A 14,003-nucleotide genomic window follows, 5' to 3' on the forward strand; every position below is an offset into this window, starting at 1 on the left:
TTTGTTGTATCTGTTCTATTCTTCGTGCTCAAGTTATTGTCTATTCAGATATAACAGTGCTATAAAGACGCCACGCAAAGGAACGATAACTTATCTTCTCATGGCATCTGTTAACTACGATTCGCACCTCTCGTACGCTCAGACGTACTCCTACGAGGACTCCCATGTACCGTGCTCACAAACTCCCTCGCTTGCATCAGATACCTCTGGGTTCTACTCATCCACCTCTTCCATACCTTCCACACGGCCATATACCATTGCACTCACTCCCGATGAAATACACCCTCCCGTTTACTCTTCCTCGTCTTCCGCAACGCAACCAGACAAAAACTACCAATACTCTTCTTCTTCTTACAACAGTATGTCTGGACGAGACCAGTCAAACCTCTCCGTACGCATCCTATACACGGACGACGCAGGAACAAGATTATCGTCTCGTGTGAAGCGCAAATGTTTCAATTGCGGAAGAACTGAAACCACTACATGGAGGAGAAGCTGTTTGACTTGGGGAAAAATTGTGCGTAGTGTCCTGTAGTTTCGCTTGTTGTGGACTCAAAACTTCATTTCCTTCCCATATATTGCAGGTATGCAACAAATGCGGTCTCTATGAGCGGAGTCATTCACACCATCGACCTGTACCGTATGTAAGCCCTTATGAGACGACCACATTCCCCATCATGGGACCTCCGCGTCCTCCGAGCCCGACGGCAGCGACGTCTTCGACTCGGTCTACCCTTCAAAGCTCGGTAGTGCAGCGCCCAGATATACCTGTATCACCCCAGTCAAATACACAATCACATTCCGTAACTTCTAGAAATACTCGACTCCCTCATCGCTCCTACCTCTCAAGTCATAACATGTAGCGTAACCTTATTCTCGGGTAGATCTAAGTCGAACTCTGGAGTAGAGACAATTCGCATCAAGTTTTACCGAGAAATAAAAATAACTGCCGTTCCTAGAAAAATTCAAGTCAGATGAGGGTATACCCTATCCGGCACAGGCTCAATGCCCCCCTTCAGCCCATCCAAGCCCCCTTCCTCCTCTGCTACCGTTGTATCCGTTAATTGCCTCTCCTGTACTTGATACGATATCCTCCTCAAGTTCTTATACGCATCACTCCACGACATCGTCCTCAAACCACCACTATCCCCCAACTGATCCATCAACGTCTGACTGATCCCCCAACTCAATATCTTCTTATCCAACATCATCGCAAACTTGAGTACAGGTCTTCTCTCAAAAGCAATCGGGGGTTGCAGCACGATGCTGTTCAACAGCCATACGCATTTGAGGATACGCGGTATTCGATACCGATTGTCCTCGGGGGTAGTTGAGAGCCATTCTTCCAATTCTGATATGAACGAGACAGGTTGATCCCACTCGGGCCATCGGTCCGGCCATTCTTGCCTCATGCGAATCCAATACTGATTAAGAATGGAGTAACACGCGAGGAAATGAGTGGGAGTAGCACGGTCGGAATGAGAAAACGCCTTGAGAGCCGAGAAAACATGAAGGAGTAGGTCTACACTTTCAATCAGAAAAGAAAGGAAAAGAAACCCAAAAGCCGTACTACTTACCTTCTCCCAAATTCCGAAACATATTCGGATCCGCATCCAAAGACAGCGCCTTCGAATCCCCTCTTGCGGCTTTCGAGAATTCCGTCGCCACCCGACCGATCCTATCAAGAGCGTTCGTAACATCCTCCGCTGTAGCAGCTGGATCATTAACAGCTCTCAATAATAGCTCCAATAGATGCCTTCGCGAATTATCATCCCACCAATACCACCCATGATACCTCGTCAATAGATTAAACTTGTGTAAATCAGATGGTGTCCGTAACGATCGAGGCAGATAGGAACTTCGGTAGGTGCTATAATCTTCCAGACAACGGTAAATATGTAACGACATCTCCAGAGAGGCACCAAACGCCTCGTTCATCCAATCCATCGCCGATTCGACGAGAGATTCATCCACGTCTCAAGTGACATATGACGAATGGAAAGTATCACTACTGAACCAATCCGACAATCCCCGAAAGAAGGAGTTGACAGTGATTCCGAATCCTGGCCACTTGCGCGGTAGGATGAAGTCCGTAAACTGGTAAAAGAGCCAGGCTTGTGGGGATTTATAAGGGCACGGAATGCTAGGCTTCCAACAAGTGAAAGATATCGTCGGGAGAACAGTGGTAGCGACAAGAAAGAGGATCGCGAGGCCAACCTGGATGGTGATCACGATGGCGACTATCTGATTCAGACTCCAAAGGAGGTCTAAAACGCCGAGGAAGAAAAGAATGAGGGCGCACTCGAGTAAGAGTGGTAGGGTGTTCACCATCCCAGAGACTCCCCATTTTCGAAGACTTTGATGTCGCATCTGCCGAAGTAGAAGAGTATCTTTGTGGGATGAGAATTTTGGAGGGTTACTTCTGTGTTCCCGCATCCATTGCTTGCAAAGGATACCGATTACAACAGCTGTAAGGCTGAGAGTGAGGCTTAGAAACCAACAGATGTTGATTCGGATGGAAGAGGAAGGAGGATTGAATTTGGTGGGAATAGTTGTTGGGAGGGATGAGTTGAGAAGATTAAGATGGTTGGCAATATGGATGAGGATTTCTGCAGTTGCGTCTTCGGGATCTGTATCGAGCCATTTGTATGATTCTACACTGAAAGCAGTTACTACCGCTGAGAAGAGACCAGCCTAGAGATACTTCATTCGAACGAAAATCAAATAATCGGGGAAAAGACTCACGAATACTAGCAATGTATCAATCTCCTCTCTCCACCCTCTGCACCTATTCGCGTCGTACTCATCCACCATATTCAGACATTCCTTCCAACAGTCACTTGATTGAGGTAAAGAGAAAACGTGTTGTGCTCCATGTTCGTATACTTCTGGCTTAAGAGCAAACCGTGTCAGCTGCAGCCGTTCTCTTACATTCGCCGAAAGGAACATACCAACTTTGGCTCTGGATACGACGTATTAGCCTCTTTTTCCATCTCTCTGATGGTTGGCGGGGCTGGAAAATCATCAGTCTCATCGTGAAAAAATATCAATGTACTGGCACACCTTTTTTCTGCTCGCACGTGGTTAAAACAGAGTAAGGAAGGCGGTGTACTTTGACAGCCCAAGTTGAACCCGTTTCACCGCAGAGATGTTGCGGAAGTGAGATTATGCATGATTGTCAAATCGATATGCGGAAGCCGCAGTAAGTTGAGATATTGGATAGACGATGGTACCGGTGTAGTGTACTTCTGCCTAGACCTGTGTAAACGGAGTTTGAATTTAAATCACCGGTCCGCCTTCAGCCGTTCCTGTGGAGCGCTTGAGCGTTGCTTGAGCGGGACCCTGGAATTTTTTAGTATTTATTCTAGATCTCTACAACACCTGCTCTCCACCAGTACATAACGAGCTATTGGGAAAAGCCAGATGGAGGTCTCGAAGGCGGGGTCTTCGTTGGGTCTTCGTGAAAATGTCGCAAAGTTATCGGCGGCCTTGTAAGCGGAACATTTTATAGACTTTTTACATCTCATCCGGTGAGTCTTCCTTGAAATGCGGCATTTTACGACATGAATTCAATTTTTTACCCTTAAAACCTCCTTTAATTGGTGCCCTGCTACAGGAACGATTTATTATCAACCCTTATTGCCTGATTTCACCTTAAAATCGCTTACAAGCGCTTTTAAGCAGTTTCGCCGGGCAACTTTGCGACATGCTGACCCAGCTCACCCCACGATCCGTAGGATGATAACTTATGGTTCGCCGTTTCTCATCAGTCTTTTGTTTCCCAGTCTTTTCGTGCTATTGACGGAATAATAAATATTGATATTTCTCTATATACGTTCTACAGTGGGACTAGTGTCTCGTTTTGAAGGGAAATAGGTGCTAGGTAAGGTCCCGGATTGATGGAAGGTTCTCGGACCTAAGAGGTCCGGCCTGATACTATATCATAACGGACACAGTGGGAAAATCATCTCTTCCACTATTGGCCTAAACGATGAGCCGGAGTATGGATTACTGTAGAACCGGACCAACTCACACGCTCCGGAGGCGCGTTCAACTTCCGGGTCCGAAGCGCATAGACGATAAATCAAGGTGGCTTGGTAGGCTTTCGAGAGGGTCGTACGTCTTGATGTTGATCATCATCCGGGACGCCTAGAGAAAATTAGCCTTGCGCCGCGAATGCGTACAATAAAATTTCCCACAGCTACGCAAGAAATTGCTGACGCCGGACTACAGCGATTACAGTTAACAACGCAGTCACTTGTTGACGCAAGGAAAGAGCTCACACAATCAACAGCCCACCCAGGAAATCTTGTCCAAACAGGAAAATGAGAAGATTCGCCAAAAGTAGAGCTAGTATCATGGGAATGTGAAACCACGGACCACGATGTGGCGGAGGGAACATTAGACGCACAAAATATAATGATGAAATAGAGGATCGAATCTCTTGCGAGCATCCGCATGCTGGGGAACATATTTCAGTCCAAATCGCTTCACTAAATAATGTTAACTCACATTCCGTTTGACCTGTCGAATCGAAATAACCTGAAAGTGATAAGAGCCACCAGGATACCTGACGTGGTGACCTTGAGTGTGGAGGAATGCAAAGCAATAGACGAGTCGCTTACTTTCAACAATGACGGGAGGTACCCTTCCGGTATATCAGTTTCGGGATCTTATCAGTAACTTTCTTGTAGAAGCCATACCAAGCAGGCCAGACCCAACCTTCCGCATCGAATAAACATCCCGAAAACAAAGCCCCCCCAGTGGTCTCTATCAATTAGCGCAGAATGAGAACACCGGAAGGACGATGATTGAGTACTAAGAAAACCAACCGATAGTCCTTGACGATATGATCATGGATAGAGTGACCCAAGCGGCCAATTCACCTGAAAAAATTAGTACCGGTCAAATCGTTACGTTTTGTGATGGAGAATACCACTGACAAAGAAATAGAGTGATCAAAAAGTGGCTCATGTACTGAGAGATATCCCGGTCAGTGTGCTAATAGACAAGGGACATAGTTCCGGACAGAACTCACTTTGAGATCCTGGTCTGGTGGTAGTGAACAAGTGAATCAGATTTATCATGGTACTAGGAGTCGAACGAATCGCTCACATAAGGCGGAAACACGAAGCATGAGTATGACTTCAGTGGCGCATACCGTTAGCGTTGTCGGCCTAATGCAGAAAGGTCATTTTACTGAAATTATGATCATAGTAAGTAAAATTCGATGATTTTGCGTACCATGATGTCCATCTCCCGACAAAAATGCACCTGTTTGTTCGAAGCCGTGTCAGGAAGAACTGTAGTCTTAATAAAATTAGATGACCTACATTTCTTCACCCAGGTTATAAGACAACATGTCTAATTTGATAACCGTTCTGCGTCAGCCCGGAGGATAAAAACCAGTGAGTGCTTACACAATCCAGTGAAGCTGGCCAAACATTTCGATGAGCATTAATGTAAATGGTCGGGTCTGGATTGAGCTCGCGTTTGGGACGCTGAACTCACCATAGCATGGGTGGAGCGAGATACCGTACGAACAGGAAGACCAGTTTAGGGAGTTTCCATGGCAGTCTAAGATGTTTTCAGTGAGTTGTCCTGCCAGCAGACCGGTGCAAGGGCAACATACTTCCATATCCGGTCGACCTATACGAAGAGCTTGAGATAAATCGAGAATGTGTAACGATATTCAGACAACTTACCTCGACGTGGAGGGTCAGTGCGTGGTCGTAAACCAAAACTACCTGTTTGTTCGCTTTCAATGATAACTTTGAAGATAACTCAGAGTTTGAGTTTACGCACCAGAAATGCCACTGAAGGTTGGAAGTACAATCAGTTTCAAACGAAAGAACAGAACAAAACGCAACGCCGCACGATTTGTGTACTTGACTGCCGCGAAATTGTTGAGAGTAGACAGGACACCATCTGGATTGGTAAAGGGTATCGGCGAGGGACCGGACAAAAAAACGTGAGAATCCGGCATAGACGTCGTGCTGGGAGGGTAAGAGCTAGTTAGGCTGAAGCCTCGGATCCTCACTCTCGCTCGACTTGGACACGACAAGGTTCTATAACCACTGTCGGTACAAGTATAAGCAAAAGCCTGAAAACAAAAGGTAACTACGTTATGATCAGTCTTTTATATAAGGCCGTGGGTATATTATGGCAACCACTGACGGCTGTGTCTTTCTCGATTGATGTCAGGATGCATCGCAACGCCTTGACGTTGATAGGTCCGGGTTCATGCTCAAATTTGTGATCAAATTTGCCCAAGTTACAGTACCCTATCGCAGGGAACTCGGGGCAAACCTCGAGGTTGTTCATAGTCTTGTCAAAGCCCCGTGACGCGTTGGCACGCCGGACCTGATAAGAAAAGGTTGACGTACCATTTTCGGTAACGTCGATTTCTTCCTTCATTTTGGCTTTATTTATAACGACCAATTTTACAGCCAATAATGCGTATCACCGAGTGGAGTGTTTCAAAGTTTTACGAGATCCGATAGGTTCCACTCCAAATTTGCCCTCGACTTCGATCTTTGTTAGAACAAAATCTGAACTCATTGTATCCGGCGCGTTGAAAAATACTCACATGTAAGTGCGGAGGTGTGCCCAAGCGATGCGCCACCACGTAGAATTTAAACTCAGACCGCAGCGACGTCACATCCAAAACATGAAACTCCGCTCAGCCGAAAGTCGCAAGTCATCCGCTTGGGTCGACCTAAAGATTTCCTAACCCTTGAGCTCAATCCATTGGGTGGATCTTCTCAGAGAAAGCCAACAATGATATCAATAGCTCAGTTCCAGTTCATGATCCAAACCAGAAGCCGAATTCTCCTAACAGCTCAGTTTCCACAGGTTTCCGATAGCCGATTATTCAATTGACTCCAGGAACTACACAGCCACAATGGTTCTGACCTGCATTGTGATCCATGCTGAACGGAGCCGAGCTCCTGAGAACACTGGGGACATTAATGGCTATTGCTCAATTAATGCTGAGAAATTAACACTATGTAAACAAGCAATTCTGGAGGGGAAATTGACATCCAGCATAAAAATAATGTTAATAAATGTTAACTGTCTATTCTGTTCAAGTCCAAGCTAAAAGCGTCAATTAGGAACAAGGGAAAGGTGACTTTGAAACACCTACCAGTTTGAAACACAGTGCCAGGAATAGTATGTGAAATAGCTATCCATGTTCCTTAGATGTTCAGATCAAGGGAATTTTCAGAACTAGGGGCATCTTATTGCCCTCAATTTCTTCTTCAAATTGGCTTTATTATTATAATGATTAACCAAATTACAGTCAATAATATCATATATGTGGAATAGCCATCTGTGTTTCTTAGATGCTCAGATCAAATCAACTCAAGGGAATTCTCAGAGCCAGGGCTATCTTACTATGATCAAAAGTTTCTTCTCTTTCACATTGGCCTTATCCAATATTATAATGATCCACCAATGTTACAGCCAGTAATATGTGGAACAGCCATCTGTTCCTTGAATGCTCATATTGAATCAACCCAAGTGAATTTTCAGAGCTGGAATTATCTTATTTTGACACAGAAGTGTCATGAACTCGCCGTACTCCGAGTACTCCTCCATAGTACTTCACATGCTATCACGACTCCTCCTGTCCTCGTGTGTAACGACCGAACTAACACGACACGAAGGGAGATTGAGGGTGCAAGATGTATGCTTGGAGAACCTGAAATAAGTAAGGTATATTAGAACTTTTAATAGCACTAATAGCACCAGTTTGAGAACACAAGAGTTGTGGAAGGACTAAGCACAAGAATATATGATATATTCAAGGACTTAAAGAAAATAATGGAGTTGGTGAGAGGCTGGCTGCAAGAGAGAATGCTTGTGGCACACAAGAGAGGAAGAATAGCAAGTAGTAGAGACTACAATTGCAGAGAGAGAGAGAGTACAACTAGGTACAAGAGGGCAAAATAACAAGGCTGGCAAGTCTGGGCAACTTGTCTGCCTTTTATACAGAAAATAGTACTGTTCTAAAGAATATTCTACTGACTTTATGACTACTAGATGACTAGGGATGACTATAGGTTGACTAGAACTAGGTACAGGATGACTACAAATGACTAGTATGGGGAATACTATGACTGTGACAGAGTAGTGACTGTCATCTTGAGGAGATGACTGCAGAGATGACTTGGAAATCCCAGTAATGACTGGTGTGAGTCGTGAGGTAACACAGGACCTACACTGACCTCACACCATATGGGAAGGGACCATAGTTTCATGCGGTAGTGGATAAATTCCATATGTAGTCAGTCCTTGGGACACAATTTATTAGGGATAAGATGTGGGTTGAGGGGAATTGAGAGAAACTTTGAAAAGAAAATTATGGCGGGTATATCAGGACTAATGCACGACACAAATAGACACTGCTGAAATGCGGGGCGTGGGAATTTTAATATGGGTTGGCCAAAGCGAGTCGGGCCGTCAGGAACTCGATTCGTGACATCGTGCTTGATCGTTTCGATCTCTGTGATCATCCTCCCTTCGATTCCTTCGGCTCCTCACTGTCGACCACTCTGTCCAACTTGCGATCGCTGTAGACCATCATAGATAGGGAGGTCCCTGCCCCCTCAACCCCTTACCCCTTAAGTAGTGTAGTATATAAGTACTCCAAGTGTACAGTAGAACTTCACTCTTGTCTGGTCAATCCTACCTAGGAGTCATTCTTTCCCCCCTTCAATTGTCAGCTTGCCTCACCCAAGGATTGACTCCTGACAAGAAGCCTCCAGCATTCACACCCTCAAAATCAGTTTTATCTATAAGTTGCTTTACAGTTCACAATGGTCAAAGAAAAGACACACTTTGAGCTCCTCAAGTCATTCAGAAGATCATTTGGGAGCTGTTGTGCTCAATTTTAGCAGAAGCTGGTAGTCAATGTTCAACTAGATACAAGCTAAACACTATCATTTGAGCAACAACAATGCTTGAATAAGTGTTGTACTGGTGCTGCTGACTTGGTTCCAAAACCAAATCGCTTGTGGTAACTCAATGCAGTATCAATTATCTTTTCTAAATCTTTTCTTGAGGCCCCAACAATGTTATGTTGACATGGAACATTGAGAAGCCATTGGAAACTTGAACTTTTTGGCTCCTTTACTTAAGAGTTGCTTACAGTAAAGGGTGGGTGCCTTACAAGGTGCTGAATAAGTTTGTGGCCACTGCAGTAGGTAAATATTATATAGGGTGATTTGGGCTGGTGTTGCAGTGAATTCCCCTTCTATCCCGTCAGTCTGGGGCAAAAATGAGAACCACTTTGAATACTTGTAGGCATATTTATAAGGATTCAAAACATGAACACCCCAACAAGGTGTATTTTATTTGAATATAGTCCCATCATTGGACTGTCAAAGCCAAGGATGTACTTGTAAATAGATAATTTTTCAAGGTATATATAGTAGAAGGTAATACATAATAAGAAAAGGAAGAATACCATGGGATATTACTCCAAGGGTCATCACCCGAAACAGAGCACTACTGTCTTCCCTTAAGTAACTTGCCCAGGGAAACACCATTCCAATTCTTCTCTCTCCTAGACGTCCTTCTATCCTCGCGAGACCGACACCATTCTGCAAAAGATTTCATATGAGGGTATGCCCGCTTTGCTCTATCAAGTTGCATATAATATTCCCCTCCAGCAGTCTCAGAACTTCGAGCGCTATGTACCCGCTCCATATCAAAGATGCTATGACAAGAACTGTCAATATCACGTCGTCAGCGAAACAAAAATGGAACGTACAGGCCTTTAGTTTGGCTATTCAGGGATATGAGCGCTCGGGCAAGCAATGCGGGAATGGACGGCATTGGCCGCCCAACGACATCCTGATAAGCCTTCTCCTGTTGCAAGGTATCGCAAATATCACCGACCACGACTACAACCTGGGATTCGAACGAAGATGCATCCTATTTAGATAAGAAACCAATTAGCTTGACTTTAACAACATCGCAAAAGAAACCTACGTTGAAAATGCCCGCAGCGACGTGACCAATGTCGTCAATGGCCTGTGGAAATCTTGAGAACAGAAACGGGAACCAATGAGTACAGATCGTACAATCAACTGAACCGTCGTAGTTGGTTTTAACCCAGCCTTCAGTACACCGAACGTTATTGCACCCAAGGTTCCCTCGTAGTTTTCCATGAAGAATCCAGGCCGGAGGATCCTATTGAAGGAAGGTCAAAAACGAAGATAGGAACAAGACGGGAAACACTCGTACGACCACTTCAATCCTTTCGTTCCCAGCTGCTTCACATGGTTCTCAATCCGTATCTTTGCTAAGCGGTCATCCATCATCGTATCGTCTGCACCTTCTCCGCCCCGTTCCACAGATGAAAAAACGAAAAACGAAATCCCGAACTCCAACGAAAGGTCTGCCATCATCTGATTGCCAGAGAGATTAGCCAAAACACGAGCTTCAGTGTATGAATCGAAGAACCTTTCCCTGCTTCTCTTCCCCATCTGCGTTCACACCGAGTCCAGGAAATGCAAGTACGCAGAATACACCCCAAATAGCTTGACCTTCGTTCTTTTGATTTTCGAATATTTTTCGTATGGATTCGGGAGCATCGAGGTTGCCTTGAACGACTGCGACATGTTCTGAGGTAATACCTTTAGCACTGGGCTGTTTTGAGTTCCGAGTCAGAGCGAGGACATGGTAGCGGGGACCCGAGTCTGTTGAAGCCGTCAGCGCGTTGATGAAGGACCTTCCCTGTCGACCAGTCGCGCCAGTAACGAGAATGACCTTCTTTTCAATAGTGGGCTCTGACATACGCAATTCCACGTATTGTGCTTGTGCCTGTGTTGGTTATGGAGGAAAAGGAAGGCGGTAACATGACGGGCGAGGAACAGGAGATGTCCGCTACACAGCCTCGTTGCCGGCGTAGTCCCGTGACTTATATACCAAAACGAGTCAGGGGCTTCCCAGTGTTTTTATCTCTTTCCCCAACATCTCAAGCTAGGACGATACACGTATAATGGCTAAATTACCTTGCGGTAATATTGTCAGCTCTCCCTCTATTTCAACATCCTGCGAAGGCCAGTTGCATTCTGAAAGTCCAATAATCCTGGCACTCACCGTCCACGAATTACTATAGCAATCGAAGGTTGCACTATCCCAGTCGATGTCATTCTTAAATCTTCGGATGGCAGGCTATTAGGAGCTCATAGTAAAAACCTCGAGTTCTTCGCCGCTGGATTTCCTCAGGCTGGAACCACTCTTAAGGACTTGGTCTCCCCTGAGATTGTCCCTCTTACCGACAAGGGCGATACTCTTCTACTGTTCTTGAAGTTTACCCACAACAATCCTGCGCCTGATTTGACCACCCTCGATATCGACAGCCTAGTTGACCTTGCAGAAGTGGCCGATAAATATTGTAACTATTTCGCCCTCTCTGCGTGCAAACTACCAATGATGTATGTATCGTTCAATTCCCCAGAGGGTTGTATCATGAGCCTCTTACACTATGACTGCCTTAGATCTCTATCGGAAACGTCAGAAACTGATGCGGTTAAGGCTCTGCGATTCAAAGCCATCCACCGTGATATGGAAGGAATCGACGCTATCGCCCGGAGAACGGTCGAATTTCTCCCGGTTTATATGCTTGAAAAGTTTGGTGCAACTCATTTGAAGGAATTCGCGATCGGGTAAGCGTAAGCACAGATTTTTTTGGCCAATAACTGAGATAAGTTTGTTTAGCTCCAGTACCAAGCTAGTTACGAGGCCATGGAGAAAAAATATCAAAGCGCTTTGCAGGAGCAGCCAAAATCTCAGAATTCTGCCTGCACTCATTATCGCTCTCCCTGTGACACTACGGATGAGCGTATCAAAGCTGTTCGGCAAATTGCAAAGCGAGACTTTTGCTCGTTGGAAACTTTTGAAAACATACTTGAATATCACGGTCCCGGGAATCCTTGTAAGCACTGCCAATCGTTTGAAGTTTGGTGCTCGGGCGTCCGTGAAGTCCTCAAATCTCGACCGCTGTGGAATGGTATTACGATTTGATGTGTGGATCTCTCGTTTCACGGGTAAGTCTTAGGCGATTATCTTGCTTTTCCGTTTCCTACCCGTGTCACTAAAAATTATCATCTCTTCCCTTTAGAATCTTAACCTGAAGTGTTTGGTTTTTACAACAATTTGAACCGACTCATACCGGAAAATTGATAAAATCATAAATGCATGACTGCCGCAAATTACGAAGTTCGTTACATTTTTACCGGATAACCAATCAAATTCCAATCAAAATATACATCCAATAGCATAGTGTGAACCACCTAATAACCTGGAAACCGGTCCCGGCACCATTAGCACAAATACTGAATCCTACTGACCCTTACCTGTAAGTCTTGCGGGCTTCCAGTATGATCCAAACATACCCATGCCCCACCTCATTCCGCATTGAGCCTCCCGCAACTGCTGAGCTCAACTGTTCTCGATAATTATCGCAAGGACCATTACCACCGCAGCTACTCACATAGGCGACGATACCTCCACGGATGGCATAGGCATGATAACTTCCAGCGGGAACTTTTTCCACCCGAGAGGTACCATACACACCATCAGGATGGCTGACGGGACAGCGACCCCATTGACGAAGCTGGACGAAGGCAGTCAAGACAGATTGAAGCTACATTGGTGGATTATTTGCAACAGAGAGAAAGTTGCGAGTGTTCTGGAGGATCTCTGGTTGACCTAACTTTCATACCTCGTTAGTACACCTCGATTACCACGAAGTTGTCCAAATGGTTCCCAAACGTATGAACGTGAAACATGACATGCGGCATTATCGACTGTTTCAATGTTCGGGCGTAGGTTGCGGCACTAGTAGACATAACACTAGGGAGTATACATCCCAAGGGACGGCCGAAAACACTAACCCACGACGACGGCTTCAATACGCCGTAAAAAGTTGGTCGAGGAGTTCAAGTTACATTTCTACAGAAAGATTCCTGCGAGAAACGTTCAACGTTCCCCACGAGAGGCATTGATGCAAGAATGTCATTTGAACAAATGGATAGGTCGACGTTATTCCAATGCCAGTGGAGGGGTTTGTCCTAGCTGTGTGATCGGTTGTGTGTAAGTTCTTCGTCCCATGTTTTTCACGAATTCGTAAAGTTGAAAGCTCACCCATAACGAAACAGAACTTCAGGATTTTGATACACTAAATCACTGCCTGCAGGCTCTATTAGTATTTCCGTACCAAAAGATAGCCCGTATCAAAACATGGCCCGTAGCAATTCGCGTTCCACCCAAGCTACCATGTATCCGGCACGACAGTAAGTTTCTAGAGATGATCAACGGAGGAATGAAAATGTAATAAGCCAAATAAAACCGCGCCGCACCGTTCACATTGACTGAGCAAAAGGAAAGATTGGATTACGAAGACAGTGCCGACAGTACAACCAAGGTCATATGACGGTTTGAGCCTTGAGGGCAGGCTTAGAGGTCTAATGCCCGATTACGCCGAATTTCCAACCGGCCGGTCCCGCGGTGATACCGTCTGACAGCACATGCCACATCACGCGGAGACCACCATGTTGTCACTAGACTCACAGCGTTTTTCTATCAGCTATACTCTACTACCAACTAAACCATCATGATACGGTTACGAATGTGAGTGGCTTGATTCTCAAGCATAGACGATACGTGGAATCTGGATGATCTTAGTTTTATCCTAGCACAGTTGGCTCGGTTCCTCGTGGCCTTGACTCTTTTCCCTCGACCCAACTAGCCAAGTAAGGTCAAATCTGTGGCTCTACGACTGATTGTTGAAAGTTGAACGGGAGGCTCCTCTAAAACTTCCAGCCAGTTCAATCGAGACATGGCGCTTGGCCAGATGCATGCACTGCCGCATCCTAGCGGTTTAACGATTAACGGATGGGTTCATGAGAGAATAATGAGCCTCCGGGACACTTGAACCTTCAAATATAGCATGAACCAGCTAGGACATATTGAGCTGGAACGTTACA

At 45.4% G+C, this 14,003-nt stretch overlaps 7 protein-coding genes across 7 annotated transcripts; 2 read left to right on the top strand and 5 right to left on the bottom strand.

Moving 5' to 3' along the window:
• Positions 1–100: 100 nt before the first annotated feature.
• E1B28_008120 (uncharacterized protein) lies at positions 101–863 on the top strand (the record flags this gene model as incomplete). Its single annotated transcript, XM_043152906.1, has 2 exons — positions 101–517; positions 585–863. The coding sequence occupies 2 exons, from the start codon at positions 101–103 to the stop codon at positions 861–863; spliced, it is 696 nt and encodes a 231-aa protein (XP_043008189.1).
• Positions 864–965: 102 nt separating this feature from the next.
• On the bottom strand, positions 966–1,947 carry E1B28_008121 (uncharacterized protein; the record flags this gene model as incomplete). The annotated part of the gene is made up of 2 exons (XM_043152907.1): positions 966–1,522; positions 1,578–1,947. 2 exons carry the CDS (start codon positions 1,945–1,947, stop codon positions 966–968), a joined length of 927 nt encoding a protein of 308 aa, XP_043008190.1.
• On the bottom strand, positions 1,743–3,235 carry E1B28_008122 (uncharacterized protein). Its single transcript, XM_043152908.1, has 4 exons — positions 3,064–3,235; positions 2,952–3,013; positions 2,746–2,892; positions 1,743–2,694 (listed from the first exon to the last, which is right to left on the bottom strand). Exons 2-4 carry the CDS (start codon positions 2,991–2,993, stop codon positions 1,978–1,980), a joined length of 906 nt encoding a protein of 301 aa, XP_043008191.1. The 5' UTR covers positions 2,994–3,013; positions 3,064–3,235; the 3' UTR covers positions 1,743–1,977.
• An 849-nt stretch (positions 3,236–4,084) lies between these two features.
• E1B28_008123 (uncharacterized protein) lies at positions 4,085–5,137 on the bottom strand (the record flags this gene model as incomplete). Its single annotated transcript, XM_043152909.1, has 10 exons — positions 4,085–4,149; positions 4,200–4,227; positions 4,284–4,350; positions 4,412–4,461; positions 4,513–4,648; positions 4,704–4,770; positions 4,833–4,886; positions 4,944–4,977; positions 5,039–5,052; positions 5,116–5,137. The coding sequence occupies 10 exons, from the start codon at positions 5,135–5,137 to the stop codon at positions 4,085–4,087; spliced, it is 537 nt and encodes a 178-aa protein (XP_043008192.1).
• Positions 5,138–5,507: 370 nt separating this feature from the next.
• Positions 5,508–5,986, bottom strand: E1B28_008124 (uncharacterized protein; the record flags this gene model as incomplete). Its single annotated transcript, XM_043152910.1, has 5 exons — positions 5,508–5,577; positions 5,633–5,649; positions 5,706–5,747; positions 5,806–5,816; positions 5,878–5,986. The coding sequence occupies 5 exons, from the start codon at positions 5,984–5,986 to the stop codon at positions 5,508–5,510; spliced, it is 249 nt and encodes an 82-aa protein (XP_043008193.1).
• A 3,399-nt stretch (positions 5,987–9,385) lies between these two features.
• Positions 9,386–10,880, bottom strand: E1B28_008125 (uncharacterized protein). The gene is made up of 6 exons (XM_043152911.1): positions 10,474–10,880; positions 10,255–10,418; positions 10,092–10,200; positions 10,000–10,041; positions 9,779–9,942; positions 9,386–9,724 (listed from the first exon to the last, which is right to left on the bottom strand). The coding sequence occupies exons 1-6, from the start codon at positions 10,804–10,806 to the stop codon at positions 9,514–9,516; spliced, it is 1,023 nt and encodes a 340-aa protein (XP_043008194.1). The 5' UTR covers positions 10,807–10,880; the 3' UTR covers positions 9,386–9,513.
• Positions 10,881–11,445: 565 nt separating this feature from the next.
• Positions 11,446–11,685, top strand: E1B28_008126 (uncharacterized protein; the record flags this gene model as incomplete). Its single annotated transcript, XM_043152912.1, has 2 exons — positions 11,446–11,450; positions 11,514–11,685. 2 exons carry the CDS (start codon positions 11,446–11,448, stop codon positions 11,683–11,685), a joined length of 177 nt encoding a protein of 58 aa, XP_043008195.1.
• Positions 11,686–14,003: the final 2,318 nt, after the last annotated feature.

The sequence above is a fragment of the Marasmius oreades genome, chromosome 5 (genome assembly GCF_018924745.1).
Source record: "Marasmius oreades isolate 03SP1 chromosome 5, whole genome shotgun sequence".
Lineage (NCBI taxonomy): Eukaryota > Fungi > Basidiomycota > Agaricomycetes > Agaricales > Marasmiaceae > Marasmius > Marasmius oreades.